At 42.6% G+C, this 17,183-nt stretch overlaps 1 protein-coding gene across 1 annotated transcript in view; it reads right to left on the bottom strand.

Moving 5' to 3' along the window:
* Positions 1-17,183, bottom strand: part of LOC136638530 (protein prune homolog 2-like) — a 65,855-nt gene that overhangs the window by 10,205 nt on the left and 38,467 nt on the right. Inside the window, exon 7 of the mRNA XM_066612572.1 lies at positions 525-683. Within this exon, the coding sequence (XP_066468669.1) occupies positions 525-683 (159 nt within the window). The remainder of the gene's footprint in view (positions 1-524; positions 684-17,183) is intronic.

Below are 17,183 nucleotides of genomic sequence, written 5' to 3'. Positions count from 1 at the left end.
CAATAATAGCCACTTGGCACCAAAGCACCTAGTGGTGCTGCCAGGGATAGGATTGGGCTGTTAAAGTACAGTACCAGATTCAAAGAACCATTTGGTTCAATTCTTTTGTCAAGAGAAGCAGGATTCAAAGTTTAAACAACCTGGGTATTTTGACTGGCAGATTTGCAAAGACTTGCAAAGATTTGCAAAGCGAAGCTCCCCTCAGCTCCAGAGCGGGCCAGAACAGAACCCTGCGGATATATCGGTACACCTGTATAAGTTTTGGGTTTACAAAATCTTAAGCCTAAAAGAAGTTACATTTGTATCCCGCCCCCCCACAGCTTCTCCCTTTAACTACTTGCATCTTTGCTCATGGATAATCATGGAAGTTATTTGTTCCAGAGTCTCACAGTGCAGTAATTTTGAAGATTCAAGATAGATATAAAATGTTTGTAACAATGCTATTGATATAGAAATATGTGTAATACAATATCTTATTCTAGGACACAGAAAAATTACTTTGTTGTTTTCTCCAGGATACTTACCTGATTTCCTAGCTCCATATTTTCTGTATAAACTGCTACTTGTCTTTTTTCTTGACCTTCATCTGATAAGTAGCTGGTCAAAATGACAAGGACATCAAAACCATATTTGTCTACAAATGCTTTTAGATCTCCAGTCATGTCTCTGTGAAACAGGAATTCCTGAAATGTGACAACATTATTTCTTACTGAAGGTATTAACCATTTTTATTCCTTAACATCCATAACTATACACACAGCTGGAAGGTAAATTTTAGGGAGAGCAGGTCAGAATATACTGAGATGATTTATGAAACAAATCAGTATGCAAAGAGATTTTGACTTGGATATTAAATATGCTCATCATTTTCAAACTGGTGTTTGGGTTCATTTTTGATTCCTCCCAGTTTTAAAACTCAGTAACATCACTAAAACAGTTGCCGTCATGCCAATCTTGCACCTGCTATCCCACCTGATCTCAGGTGTCCCACCTGATCTGTCCTGTCTTGCATACTTCATGTATTACTAGAGTTATGGGACAGCAGCCATATTGCTTGGAGAGAAAACTGGTAGAGAACTAGGAAGAATGATCGTGCCAGTACAACTGTGCGTTGCTTAATGACAGGGATGTGGATTGGCACACCTGTCATCAGGTGAGGCTTGGAGGCTTTTCTGAGCCTAGCAGAGGCAGCGAGCATCTGCTGCCTCTGCAAGGGTCAGAATGCCCGTTTTGGGCAAAGACGCGACTTCCAGTTTCCCAAGAAACCGGAAGTCATGTTTTCGGTCAAAACAGCCAGTCTGAGCTGTGCAGAGGCAGCATGCGGATGGGTGCTGTCTCTGTGATACTCAGAAAAGCCTCCAGATGTGAGGAGAGTGCAGCTTCCCTCTGTATTGGAGGCTTGGGGGGTGAACCAGCGGTGGCCATTGCATATGCAGGCTGTTGCTGGTCGAAACATTGCTAAGCACCACACGACAGTAATTCAAAGGTTCATTCTCTTTCATATAAGAAGAAAGTTTAAATCAGTACTTTTACTTTTTTTTTTGTATTGTGGGTAAGTTATATACATACGTCAACATACATTGTTTCTACCTGTTGCAAGAGTTCAGCACCGTAAAAAAGAAATTTAATTGAATCATTCTTTATTTTCCTTTTAGCTTCAGCTGTTTGTATTTGAGACAATTGTTGTCTTCTGGCTAAGCACATTATCATATGACATTATTGGCTTTTATACTGCTATTAAGCAACCCTCTCCCTAAATCAACAGCAGTTCATTAACAATGCACCACAATGTATATTCAGGTGGGCATCATATTCAGTTCCCCCATCCTCAACTGCACACATCTGTCTTCTACCTGATAAATTACTCTTTAGCTTGCATGTGTACAAATACTATTTACTAATCTACTCAGACGTGTCCAGAAAATGTGTTTTGTTTCCCCTTCAGTTAAAATTAAAATGAAAAGCACTTCATCAAATGTTAGAAAAGAAAAAAAGAAAACATTCTTTCTACATTAAAAAAAACTGAGCTTTTTCACAGTTGTGTGTGATTTGCATGTAGAAGCTGATGTTGTCTTTCCTGGGTTGCACATTGTGGTGAACACTCAAAGCAGTCTGGATAGGGAACATGGCCAAAATATAATTGGAACTATAGTAGAATTGGGTGCAAATTAAATTACACCAGATATTCAAGTGCTACAGGAATACAGTGAATCAAGGCCCAATCCTATCCAAATTTCCAATGCTGATGCAGTCATGCCAATGCCATTGAGGGAGGTGTCATGGAAGCACTGACAGGGCTGACATGGAAGCCTCCTCAAGGTAGGGAATATTTGTTCCCTTACCTCAGAGCTGCATTGCGGCTTTATTGATGCTGGAAAGTTGGCTAGAACTGAGCCTTCAAAGAACTACATTAGCCCAAGGAATTGTGCATACTTAATGAGATTTTTGACCTTTTATTTTTTTAAAACATATGAGCCATGCCATTTTTCAAATTCCTTTTGAAGCTCCTGTCAGTCTCAAAACTGGTTTGCATGGCAGCATGGTGTGGGACTTTTTCAGGAAACAAAATTCCTTTTCAACACACATAGCTGGTTGCATCATCACCCTTTGGATCCTGGCTAAGGTGTGTGTAAAGCAACAGTGACAAAGGGTAAGCCCTGGCAATTTTGGGGATATACTCTGAAAGAATAAAATACAGGTGGAGCTTGTTTTTCCATAAATTTTATATCCGTGAATCTGGTTCAATGCAGGTCCCCCTGAACCCTCCAAAGGGGATCGGAGCTTCACTTTCTGAAGCCTGCAGAGGCTGTGCCCATTTGCCCGTGGCCTCTGCAGGCTTCAGAATGGTCGAAAGGTGCAAAAAAAAAATTACTTCTGGGGCTTCCTTGGGCCTCCCACTGACTTATAAGGCACTAAAAAGTCACTTCCAGTTTTCCTCCAGAAACCAGAAGTAGCAGTTTATTGCCTTTTTGGCCATTCTGAAGCCTGCAGAGGCCGCAGAGGGCTTCAGAAAGCCCTCCAGAGGTGACCAGAGTGGAGCTCCGGTCCCCTTTGGAAGGTTTAAGAGGCTGAAAACAGCTGATTTGCTTATGCATGGTTTTTGGTATCCGTGGGGGGTCTGAGAACAGATACCTCGCAGATACCGAGGCCCCACCTGTAACCCACTTTTGGACCAATACTAACAGTTCCTTGCACCAGCAGAACACACATACCAGGAGGCAATCATCCTAAAGACTTGCACACCCATCTGTAAGCATGTACTTAAACTAATCAGGTGGATATGCGCTAGAAACCTGCACTCAGTGTTTGGTTTATTTGTTTAAAAACTGCCCTGTGTTCTCACTGAGCCAGGAAGGTGCACTGGTTCCGAGAGTCTTGCAGATTTTTTTGAACTATTCACCAGGGATGGAAACTCGAGTCAGGTGACTCAAGTCCAAGTCACAACGACTCAAGTCGCACGTGTGGAAGACTCAGCAAAACACTCGAGTCAAGGGCTCCTGACTCAGCACTTGTCCCCACAAATGCAGACTTGTGTCTGTCTGGGTGTGCTTGCTTACTGTTTTAGCGGTGTGAAAAACCTCAGAGGACCATCATTCAGACTGAGCGAGCAGCAGGGAAGTTCCAGCCAAGAGGCAGGGAAGGGTTAATGCTTGTTTTTGCATTGGGTGGGAGGGCAGGAGGCAGGAGCAGGCTCTCTTGCCCATCTCTAAAGGAACTGATGAACCCCTGCTAATTGGGTAAGAGGCACTTTTTCAAGTGGGTGCTCCTTTTTTTTAGCAGGGGGAGAGTAACTGGCCCACCTCACCCCAGCACTGTCTGTTCTAGTGGCTGTCTGCTGGTATTCATTTGCATCTTTTTAGATTGTGAGCCCTTTTGGGACAGGGAGCCATTTAGTTATTTGATTTTTCTCTGTAAACCGCTTTGTGAACTTTTAGTTGAAAAGCGGTATATAAATACCGTTAATCATCATCATCATCATCATCATCATCATTGGATGAAGGATGGGAGGTCTGATTTGTTTCTTTGGATGAGAGCAGGCAGGAGAAAGAGCCCAAGGGGGTTCTTGTGTTAGGATTGGCTGGAGAAGCCCAAGGAAAAAGGAGGTGGGAAGCAGGGGGAAGGCTAGAGATGACACTTTCCAATCACATGGCTGCTGTGAGCTCTGTTGTTGCTTAGGGGGAAAAAGCCCACTGAATGACCAGCTGCAATGGGACTACTTTAGAGCTGCAAAGGATTGGGTCATACTGGTAAGCCTTCCAGCTGCTGCGCATAACCCTCCTCCCTCTGGCCGGTACTATCCTCACTCCCACGCAGTCTATTCTACCCCCTCCCGCATTGTTTACAAATGGAATGGGGCAGCAGGGGAGTGGTTAAAGAGAACTCTGACACACACACACATCCCAGCAGCAGCCTTGTTTTTTTTCATGGCTGGCTTTTTAAAGGGAATGACTTGAGACTTAAGTCTTTTCAAGTTGCAAAAATGCTCCAGGTGATTCAGAATGTGCCCCCATTAGGACCTGTTTTTGAGTCAAGTCATGGGGGGAGGAGACTCGTGACTTGAATCAAGTCAAGCCGCACTGGATTTGCCCATCCCTGCTATTCAACAGCAAGGCTTCTTCAGTTATGGAACACATATTTATTGAAAAACACATTGGCTCTAATCCAGAGTTACCATTGTCTTTAAAACACTGGTGACCAGGGACCACAGGTGGTCTGCAAGACCCTGAGAAGTGGTCTGCAAAGTCTCAGGAAAATAAAAGATTGCCTTTGTTCACTTCCAGCATGCTCCCCCACACATCACCAGAGGATACAGGACGTAATTTGTACCTAGGCCCAGGGTCAAACAAGGGACACAGAAGTCAAAGGATGGGGCCCAGAAATTTCCTGGGATCTTATATTTTCCTATCTCGCCTGGACTTGGTGCCCATGTGGGATGCAGGGTGCCCAACAGTGGCACCTGCCTGAAGTTATATGTGCTGGGTCAAGGAATGCATATATGACAACACAGTGTCAAATCTGTGAGGAAGCCGGCCTGCTATAGAAGCTCTTTGGCTTATGGATTCGCTTACCATGAAGGAGTGTCTAGGTGCTCAGGGACACAGCTGAGGGGCTACAGCTACTGCAGAAGTAAGTTTTGGTATGCACAGCGTATGCACTTTCCATTCTAGTGTGGGCCTAAATACGATGATGCTGATTTTCTGCAACGATTTCCTAAATTTAAAATATTTTAGAGCAACTTAGGAGTGTATTTGTTTTTCTGGATTACAGTATCTCACTGCTGACTCTGTGTGGGCAGGTAGACCTGGGCTCCACATTGGGAAGTCTGGTAGAACTTCCTGCTGTTGCCACCCTCCCCCTGACTTGTTTTGCCCCTCCCCTCCTCTTTTCTGCCCACCCCTGTTGCCACCCTCCCCACTCTATTTCACCTCTCCCTTCCCCCTTTAGGAAGGGGCCCAAAAGAAACTTTGTATCCCGATAAAATTTCTCTTGGAGGCCCTAGTTGCATGTGGTCCATGCCAATTCCATTTTTTGCCTCAGTGGTCCACAGGTTCCTAAAGGTTGGGAACCACCATTTTAAAAGAACTTCCCTCAAGTTGTGCTCAGAATCTGGGTGATAATTTGCATTTCACCTTGAGGTATATTTCATGTCTGGGAAATCTGACTAAACCTGCAGTATTTATGGGCAGGACAAATTCAGTCAGCATGCATCTTTATTGCAACATGGAAGTTGTATATGGAAGTTGTTTGTCATATACTACAAGCTATTGGAAAATATATTAGATATGCTTCCTCTGAGTTATTTTACCTTAGAAATTTATGCAAACATGCATAGCATGGAATAAATATTACTATTTTAAAAAGAGCTCTAAGAATACATATTTTTGTTTCTGTTCTTCTCAATAGTTACACTTTCTGATTTATGGCATCTGACAGTTGATTACTCAAGTGAGCCCTGTTTCAATGTACATTACACATACATCTGACGCTTTAGAGGAGCTAACTGTGTCAATATTAACCTGACCAAATTAAGAATAAGATGCCTCTTTTGTTCTTCACACTTCTCACATGGAGAGCACAATATGGCTTTTGTCAGAGGTGCTCCATCATTTTGGCTCAAGGAAACTGTCAGTACAGTTTGGGATTCGTTATTCATGGGCAGATATCCTGATGGGTCTAATGAAGCCTTTCTGCTGACAACTCATTTGCTAAAAATACCCAACCATCACAAAGTACAAATGAGGAATATATTTCTTTCCTCATTACTGTGCTTTTCCCCCAAAATGGCAATTATGTCATGAACCCCAATGATCCACAAGCTGGGCTATGTTGAAGTTCACTATGTAGTTTGTATATGAATACCCTCTTCATATGGCATGGTCAGTATTTCTGGTTTTTTTGTATCTGTCAGTGAACTCACTGACAAACTTTATGACATCTTTAAATTGCAATATAATAGGGTAAACACCAATGCTATTGCACACATGCCGTGCCAACAGCCTGTGTGCCATTTGCTGAAAAATTTGAGCTAATTACTGCAAGCCCCCTCCTGAAAACAGGCATAGGCCATTTTTAAAAACAAAGTTTCAGGTAATGTCATTAAGTAAAACACACACACACACACACACACAAACCACTGCATTAATCATGGCTCACTCTCTAGCTCTCTCTACCTCTCTGAATTCTGACCCTTGGGAAATTAGTTCAATTCAAAGATAGCTTACATTAAGTATTCAGTAGATTTACAATAGACAAGCAGACATCGTGCATTGGGGAAAAAAATATAAATTCTGTCAAATAGGTTACAAGTTTAACAGATACAGGATCATTTGGTAATAACACTGCTCTACAAAGTACATTTTGCTGGATAAATGCAGTGCAAGCATGATGACAAAATGGTATGTATCTCATACAAGAGAAATACAGCCATCTCACACATTATGCTCCATAAGAGCCCAATCCTGAGCTGCCTGGGTGTGCGGCTGCTGCAGCACCAAAAATGACTGCCACTACATCTTACACAACCAAGGCAGCCATGGGTGGCACCCTGGGAGAAGGGGACTTTTGTCCCCTTCCCCTGGGTAAAGGGAGTAGCCCCACAATGGGGCTACTCGATTTACCACCAACCAAAAGGTAGACAGTGAGGTAAAAGCCTTCATGTCGGGCAGCAAGCCCAACTCAGAGGCTCAGGATCCCATCTTCCTCCCTCTCCACTCCCTCCCCTGGAAAGCCACCCCCGCACTCTCCCCGCCTCCTGCCTCCCCTCTGATCTCTCCCCACCCTCCACCTACCTCCCCCCCAGAACACCTCCTCTCCGCCTCCCCCTATGCCCCCGTTTTCCTCTCCGCTGCTCAGCAGTCTGTGTGACCACCGAGCGGCGGAGGCTGGACACCCGCCCATCGTTAGGGCTCATAAATGTGCCTTATGGCACGTTTGTGACAGTGCGCGCCAGTGGTAAGTCCAGGATTGGGCTCTCTTACTGCTAGACAAGGTGGTTCTTTAACTGTCTCTGTACAGAACCGATTCTGCAATAAGGCACAGTTCAAAAAGATAAAGGATCCAATCTGTCACAATCTATCTTCCTTCAATACTGTTTCACCCTGCTCTTTCCAATGTGCTACCAGTTGTTTACTGTGACATCTCTGTGACCTTATAGTTAGAGAACCTTTTCCTGCTTTAAGGTCTATTTCCCACACATAGTAACAAGAGGATCCATGTGGATATTTTTCTTTAAAAACTACCAACTTCTACTTAAACCAATTCCATTATGTGTTTTGTTTCTCTTTGCGTATTCTAATTTTCTTTCACATGTAGATTTTATGTTGATTCTGGACTTTATCCCTTCCAGTTAAGAAAACCAAAACCTACTATTTCTTCTATTTTAAAAAAATTATTTGGATCCTTTTTGGCAGCTCAATCCTATGGTATGAGAGCGCTGGTGCTGCAGGCGTTGGGTGTCATAAAAGTGCCGTAAGTGCTTTATAGCAACCTGGGAGTAAGTGATGCCGGTGGGAAGGCCTGTGCCATCTCGTGGGTGTAGTATCCTACCCAAGGTGAGCTGGCCGCAAGGGCAGGTAAGTGCTTTGCCAGATGGTGGAGTTGCAGGGTGGAGGGACTTCCAGAAGTGGGGAGAGGTGTTTGGGATTGGGGCGATTCAGGCCCAGTAGGGTGTAGGGACAGCAGAGCAGGCCTTGGCAGCATCCTAACCCCTATCCTGGGCCTGAAAGCTATACATGGGGCTATTCGGTTCTGCACCTGTGATTTAGGTGGTGTGGATTCAAGTAGCCCCATTGAGCAGCCTGGGGCTCAACATGGTAAGGGAACAAATGTTCCCTTCCACAGAGGAGACCTTTCTCACCTGCACAAATCCAGTGCTGTATACAGTGTGGATCTGGCGTTGGATAGGATTGGGACAATAATTTTTAAGAATTACTTTTTAAAATCCTTCCTAAGATTCAGGAGTATCTTGTTTAGTGGAATTAAATTCAACATGAGTAATTTTATCTTGGAACCCTTTGGTCAGAATTGTGTAGATTCCACAGAAACTTTATTAACATATTGGTGGTTAAAGTTAAGGGAATTTTTCTATTCTTATTCATTTTTCTGCAGCATTCAACATAGTCATTCTCTTCTTCAATCTGCTGCAATCTTATCTACACTTACCAGGGAGTGAGCCCCATTGACTATAATGGTACTTAATTCTGAATAGACATGCACAAGATTTTGCACAATCCAAACCTTGAGTTAGGCACGTTGAGTTAGGCTGTAAAGTACATTTGTGCCTCCTTGAGGGGAAGCCAGGCTGGCACTCCAAGAAGCACCGACCTGCAGAGGCTGACAGAAGCCTCCATGCCGGCTTTCCCTCTGCCGCTTGTGTCAACCCATCTGCGCCGACACAAGCGGAAAATGTAGGCGTGGGGGGGTGGAGAGGAGGAAGGGAGGCGTTCCTGGGCGGTGGAAGGGAGGGCGATGGGCAGCTCATGGGGTGGGCGCACAGGGAGCCAGAGGTGGGGCTGGGATCCGGCACTTGTGCTGGATCCCAACCCCCATCCCCAAGGAGAACGGAGTGGCTTCAAGCAGTTCCGCTCTCCTCAGACTTGTGCCATCTCAGGAGTTTGTGAAAGTCCAAGGTTTATCCATTGGGGCCAGCAGCCCTTACCCAGGGGTAATGGGAAGATGTTCCCCTTGCCTCTGGCTAAGCCATTTCTGGTCACAATCCTGTGCTGGAAACAGCACAAGCCTCCTGGCTTGCCTGTTCCAGCACAAGTTAGGATTGTGCCCTTAATTTATTCTTTGATTTGGGATTTTTGTTTTGCTCATTTTCCTAATCATCTTTCAATCACAGTTTTTGTGCTAATGTTTGTCTGTGTCAGGGCCTCTGAGACGAATTTTATCAAGGGGTACAAAGTTTCTTTAGAACCTTTGCAAAGGGGGAAGGGTGAAACAGAGTGGGGGAGGGTGGTGATGGGCAAGCAGAATGGGGGCAGAGAGGGGCAAAACAGGGTAGGGTGTAGGTGGAAAACTCTTTGGAGCCCAGGTCTACCCACCCATGTAGCATAAGCAGCTAGATACAGTAATACAGAAAACCAAACACACTCCTAAGTCTCTCTAAAATCTTTTAAATATAGAAAATCATGCAGAAAATTAGCAACATCATATTTAGGCTCACACTAGAATAGAAAGTGTCCTGTGATTACCAAAACTTGCTTCTGCAGCAGCTGTAAACTTGCAACTGTAAACTTGAAAACTTGTAAACTTCCTATACACATCTTTGTGGTGAGCCTTTGTTGATCCACAAGCCTTTGTTGATCCACAAGAGCTACTGTAGCATGCCAGTTCCCTTCCAGATTTGTCACTGTATTGAGGAGTGCCATGTATGCATTCCTCAGCTTGGCACTTATGGCTTGCCAATAGCTGCAGCCACATGCTTGTGCTAGTGTTCCCAGAATCCCATGAAGACAATAAGTCTGAGTAGATGTAAGACCCAAGGAAATTTCTGGGCCCCCTCCTTTGGCTCCTGGGCCCCCTTTCTGAGCCTGGGTACAAATTACCCCCTTTATCCCCCCCCTCCTAGGCCCTGGTCTTCGTGCTCAGTCTACATCATTTGTTGGTGCTCCAAAGTCTTAGGCCCTTTACTTTTTCCTGTATATTCCTTTGCTCACCATCTGCAAGGTGATTCATTTATTTTAGATTACCATATGTACAGAGATAATATTGACATTCATTATCTTTTTAAAATTCTTGCTGTAGACCAGCAGTTTTCAACCGCTGTGACATGACACACTGGTGTGCTGCAAGGCTGCCTCAGGTGTGCCACAGGATCAGAGGAGGCAGGCAGCAGCTGCGTGCCTGCATGCGGGAGAAGCTGCTGCTTTGAGCCTCCCGCGGCAGGCAGCACAAGCAAGGGAGCAGCCAGGGAAGGGGCTGGTCGCGGCTGCTTTGCATCCCACACAGCAGCTGAAGAGTCTGCTTGGAGCTTGCTCCTGCTACTGAGCACGACTCAGGCTGCAACCTGAACCCCACTTTCCTGGGAGTAAGCCCCGTTGGCTACTGTGGGGCTTACTTCTGAGTAGACATGCATAGGGTTGGGCATGAAGGAGGTTATTGCCTGCCTGCATGCTGATTGGCCAACAAGAAAAACCTGGAGGAACCAGGAGGTGGGAGCTGCGAAGTGAGTGAGAAGAGGGAGCCAGAAGCAGGCAAGCAGGTACATAGCGAACAAGTCTGCTGAGGCCCCCAACCTAAGGTTTCAGGGTGCCTGAAAGTCCCTTTTCCTTGCCAGTCTGCCTGCAACTCCCCAAAGTGACCCTCCCTGCACTTTGGGGCTTTTAGAGGAAGGGCACTGGGCCACAATCCTAGCTACACTTTCTTGGGAGTAAAGAAGTATACTTTATTGGGAGTATAGCCCCACTGATTATAATGGGGCTTACTTCTGAGTAGGCATGCCTAGGATTGGGCTCTGAGGGTGCTATCCCATCCACACTCACCTGGAAGTAAGCCCATTGACTATAATGGGGCTTACTTCTGAGCAGGCATGCATAGGATTGGGCTCTGGGGGTGCTACCCATGTACACTTACCTTCACAATCACAGTTAGCAACTCTCTTGGACGAGTTTCTGGAGGAAAAATCCATTATGGGGTACAAGCCATGATGTGTATGCGCAACCTCCTGATTTTAGGAATGGGTTAAGTCAGAATGCCAGATGTAGGGGAGAGCACCAGGATGAGGTCTCTTGTTATCTGGTGTGCTCCCTGGGGCATTTGGTGGGCCGCTGTGAGATACAGGAAGCTGGACTAGATGGGCCTATGGCCTGATCCAGTGGGGCTGTTCTTATGTTCTTATGTTCTCTTACTGTCCCTCCCTTCACTTGTCAGCACCTTCCAAAGATACAGAATCACTGCCCCCCTCTCTTTCCCCCACCCCCAGTTTAATCCTGCACTTGTTTCAATCATGTCACCCACATTCTCCACTATGTGATCAACCTGCCCTGTCTTTGCCAACACTTTCTGGTACTTTTGATAAGAATTTGAACATAGAATTTTTCCTCCTTTGCAGAAACCACATATACTTCCCTCTCCATGCTTGTCATTTTTTTTGTCATGTAATGATTTAATTGTATTAATTTTATTAATTCAAGATTAACTGTATTGTAGTAATTTAATGTAAGTAAAAAAACTGGTAGTGTGCCGTGACACTTTTAGTGCATTGTCAGTGTGCCGCGAGCTGAAAAAGATTGAAAATGGCTGCTATAGCAATCTCTTCTTGAATGTCACAATACAATCTATAATTGAATGTGTACAAAACTGAATTTTCTCCTGATATTTCAGTTTTGCTTACTGTTAATAATACTGTATTTCTTTTACTGCATCTTTCACTGCCCAGTCTTGACACGGTACTTGATTTTGATCTACATTTTCGTATGCGTGTTAATTTGATTGTGCAGAATTTCCCTTATTTTAATCACTGCTGCCAAGTTACACCAAAAAAACTATTGAAAGTTCTTTATTTTAAGTTACCATAATTTGTTCTGGTTATTTTTCATCTTGATTATGCCAGTATTCTTATTGATCTCCGAAATTCTCATGTTTCTTCTCATATTTCAATTAATTCTGCTGCTCGCTTTGTTTTCTTATCTCATCACTCTTACTATGTATCACTTCCCAATTTTTGTTTTCACCCAGTATCTTTTTCTGTTGGTTACCATTATCAACTTCTTAAATTTAAAATCAACATATGATTGCTGCTTCGTCTCCTCTGATTTATTCTTAAATGTGTTCTTGTTTACATTGTGCTGAATCTATTCTTCTGGTTAGGCCTCTGGTTTCCTCAACACCCTAATCTTTAGCAATCTAATTGGCTGTTAAATTTATATTTAAAGTTTGTTGTTGTTTTTTAAAGAAGTTGCACTTCATTATCTTAAAAAAAAACTTTTTCAGAATCCATTTCTTCCATATTTTCTTTTATTTCCCTCCCTCTCTCTTTCCTTATGCACTCTATTATATCGGTCAATTTTAGACTGAGAGCCTGCAGCTGGGAATAATTATTATAAAACTGATAGTGAAGTATATAGTAATTGCAGGTATGTACAAATAAAGTATAATAGCTTGCATTCTAATTTCTGTTCCTCTATCCATCTCCCCTGAGTGTTGGGAAACTCTTCAGAACAGAATGGTATGGGCAATGGAGTATGCAACAGGAGAAAGGAAATGTCAAAAATGGTCTCCCCCCCCCCCCATGCCTTTCAGTTCAGGCAGAGCACCTTTTGATTCAAGCAGATGATGATGTATATAATTATAACTTCATAGTTTGATTGGTGATGTGGCTGTAGCCCTCTAATCCAGAGGTTCCCAGACTGGGGCATTGCAACACCCCAGCCAGTGAATTTCTGTTACTGCCCCTTTAAGAGTCAGGACGACAGCTGTGACATGATCGCCACTATCCTACCACCACCAGGGACAAAAGGATAGTCCCTGGTGGGTCGCTACCTGGGGGGTCGCTATGACTCTCCGGGGGGTTAAAAAAAAAAGCAGCAAAAAAAAAAAAAAGGAATTTCTGGTTTTTGTTGCAAAACAAAAAAGGGACTTTTTTTGCTGTTTACAGCAGTTTGGAAGTGTGGGGAAGCCTGCAGAGAGGGTTGCAGACTCCCTGGACCTTTTGGAGAGCCACAATGACCCCCAGGTAAGTAGGAAAAAAAAACCCTTTTGTCCCGGCAGTGGTGCAATCGTGTCACAACCCCCACCCCCCAAGCAGTTCCCAGACTCCCTGAGTCTCCCTAATCCATCTTTAGATGAAGGGACCATATAGTTTAGCAAGAAGACAGATCTGTTTCTGACTACCAAGAAGAGCCAAGGCACTCTTTACATTTTCCTCACCTCCTTCCATGTATGCTGATCTCCAGATGGACATTTCCTGCCACTGATACCCCTTCCATCAGCAGACTTCCCACAGGCCAAACACTGTCCTTATGGGATAACTGTGTGCCTAACGGATGATGTCATTTAACTATTTTATATTGCATTTCATTTTCTGTTGTAGCTTATGGCTAATATAGACATAAAATGGAACTGATGATGCAGGTAAGGGGTCAACTGGACCAGTTCCTATGTGTTTAAAGATAATGCTAATTACTAATATATCAAACGTTCCCACAGATATCCATACCATACCATACCATACCATATTCACACCAATAAAAAGGTTGGATTAAAAAAAACAACAGAATAAGTCAGACACATTTCACTGGTGATACTTAAATACACGCTTGAGTTTTTCTCGTGCTATTTGTGACATGTGAACACTTTTAATGAGGGCTAAACTTCAGAGAGGAAACTGAATGTTCATTATAGCAAAAGAAGTTTTTACATTCACATTATAGATCCAATTAAACACAGATCAATGTAAGCCTTATGCGTGAAAACACTTCAGACATTATAGTGGAAGTTGGTAGCAAAGAATAAGTGTGTGCCCATTTATCTTCCATAACATGAAAAGCAGTGACATATTTTTCTCCATATCTAGTATCCTACAGAAACATGCATCAGGAAATTCCTGAAAAAGGTGCAGTTGTCTCATGAATGGAGCTGTTTTTGAAAACCTCCAGAAACAAGCAGTGTTTCCTTTCTGTGAATGTTCCATTATGACATGGTGTAGACGTATTTACCTTCTTGTACATTTCGCATTATTTTAGGATCTGACATGTGGAACTTCCATTCTAGTTTTCATTTATTTGTTTAAAACTAAAGTTATTGAAAAACACTCAGAGCTTCCGGTCACACTCATATGAAACTAATTTTGAATCATGTGAAATGTGTCATTTTCCTTGGAAGATAATAAAACATGTTCCAGCAAAAACTTCATTGACCTTTCTGCAGGTAATGAAGTACTAAACAGTGCAGAAAAATGTCTGGCATAGCTACTGACCATGAGCTGTTTAATATAATAGTCTCAGGTGTACATTTATATCCAGTAATTTCTACCATGCAGTATAACTTTCATGCAAACATGGTAATACAAAAACACATTTCTTGCTGTCAAGAAAATGTCTAGCAAAATTAATCAACCATTCATCCATTCAGGCTCTTTGCATACCCTTTTGTCAAAGAGGGAACGCTAAGAGATTTCTTTCCTCTTCCATGCACCCATTGCGATAGATTGTAGAATCCATCAAGCCTGTGTTGATTTATTGAACTGTCTCTTGGCACAGCAGTATAACTACAGCAAATGAAGTGATAACATTTTTTTTTAACAGTAATGATTCAACAGTATCTGGTTTATTTAATTCCATTCAATTTCTTAATTCTTCCATTCTATAGATTTCTTAAAGGACCTGAGTTATATACTTCCCGATGTCTCAGAACAACTTAGTGCTCAAAACTCTACATATCCACAATGAAACCTTGTTGATTTATAGAATTTCAAAGTGCCTGGACATCTGACTATCCATTGTGTCAATACATCAAATCTGAAATTATCCATGGGTTGACATGTATGCTTCATTTTTACTACTGGTAGTGTCATTAGTGAGTTAAACTTTTAAAAATCTCTCTCTCTCTCCCCCCTCCACAGAATGTATCTCTTAACACTAACTACTATTGTTCTTTTAAATATTTTGAGTATATAGCTTTGCATTCAGGCTAGAGATTTCCCTGTGTATTTCAAACATTTAACTAGGTAGATATAATGCCTATAAAGAGTATTTATGGTGAAAAAGATACAGAATGCCAAGCTGCTTACAACACTGTTTAAACATGGATTTTATCCCTGAACAGCGTCCACTGAACCCCACAGAGCCCATTTATCACTCACCAGCTTTGCATTTTTCTTCATAAAGATATATGACCTTTGCCCATTATATTTCATTAGCAGGGCACCACACAGGCTCCTTCGCAGATGACAGGCTAGAGAGCTAAACATCCTCGCCTGAAGGTTTTGTGGGAACAAGCCCATCTTCAATCCTTGTCCCTGGGAGGCACTTTTAACACCTGCCAACCACGGCACTATCATCAGAAAAACATTTAGAGATTTATCTTCAGGCTGGTGATTATAAGAGATAATTTGTTTGGAGTATGGATAAAGTTGGTCTAGCATAAACAAACTAGAAGCTCAAATTACATGATGAACATCATTAACTATTGATTTAACCACTGCCGATCTGAGAGAGAAAAGACATTAGCCTAAAATGATAGGCTGTTTTAACTAAACAATATTAGTCACAAATAAGAGAAAATTGTAGCTTGCACATTTTTACCCTTTCTATTTACACTAGTGATTTACACTATATTCAATCTAACTTAATATTTGTATATCACTATGAATATTTGTGCATTCATGTATTTATATAGGAGTATTTATGTATTGGTATTAATTCATATAACTAAACTTCTGTTAGTTCATCTCTAGCTTCTCAGTACTTATTGAAACTGTAATGCTAATTAATAGACAGTAACTATGTCCACCTTAAGCACTGAATGCTTTATTTCTCTCTTCCCAATTAGAACTGAAATTAATACTTGAAAGCATTCAGAATTCACCGAAGTTCCTCAACTCTACTAATTTCCTCCTTCCGAGTAAAGTACATAATTCTGACTAAAAATCTTGCAGTCAGCTGAATAATATCGATTGAATTTGAAGCATTACAATTAGATTAATATACAATGAATTTAGCCTGCTGCTTTGATGGCTATCAGAGTCTCTAAAAAGATACTGTCAAATCATGCCATCTTACTGTAACTGACAAGGGGGGGAAAAAATCTTTCCAAGCATCTGATCAAGGGATTTACAGAATACTGGTACACAATTTTCCAGGGCAACATTGTACACAATGAGCCAGAAAGTACATTTGTAAAGAAATAAAGTGATTGCTTCTAAACGTTCTTGCAATTCTGCTGGTGTTGTGCAAAGGATACTAATAAGCACTCATGGATATGTGAGTTGTGAGATGCCTTTAGCAACTCATTTGTTAAACAGTCAGTTCCTTCAGAGGAGACGTTAAGAGTCATTATCTTACCAAGTAAAGAAAAAAATGCAGTTGCCCACTGTATACACAATGCTCAGCCACTTTCACTGGACATTTAGCAACAGCATGTACATCCTTGCTTTACAATGAAAACAGGCAAGTCCAAAAGTTATACTGACTGAAGCAATGCTATTTTGGAAAAGAAAAAATTCAAAATACAGTCATGTTTGCTAAGTAGTGCAGGCAGTTCAGCAGTGGAAGAGCCATCAACACTTAATATGGATTGAAAGCTACAGGCATACCTATTTGGAAGTTTCCATGAAATCTTTGAAACCAGGAATATAGGTAGAGAACTGGCAAAAACAACAGAGAAAGTTCTGCAAGACACACTTGTCCTCAGTTCCCAGGATCCAGTCAAAGTTAAGCACTGTGAAACCCTACCAATGTTAATGAAGCAGATTTTGGACGCAATCCTAACTCGTGCTGGAAACAGGCAGGCCAGTGGGCCTGCGCAGCATGCAGTACAAAGTTTGGGACCAAAAGAGGCATAGCCCAAGGCAAAGGGAAACCTTTCCCTTTACCCCGTGTCACGCTTCAGCAGCCCCGAAGTGGCACAGGTTTGAGCACCCCAGAGCTGCATCGTGCTGCCTGGGAATGGAGTCAGGATCCGGGATAAATGCACATGCCCCATTGGCATAGCTATGTCAGTGAAGAAAAGTTGGTTAGGAT

Source organism: Tiliqua scincoides, chromosome 2 (genome assembly GCF_035046505.1).
Source record: "Tiliqua scincoides isolate rTilSci1 chromosome 2, rTilSci1.hap2, whole genome shotgun sequence".
Lineage (NCBI taxonomy): Eukaryota > Metazoa > Chordata > Lepidosauria > Squamata > Scincidae > Tiliqua > Tiliqua scincoides.
The sequence above is the reverse complement of the archived record's forward strand: the minus strand, read 5'-3'. Positions and strand labels throughout refer to the sequence as shown.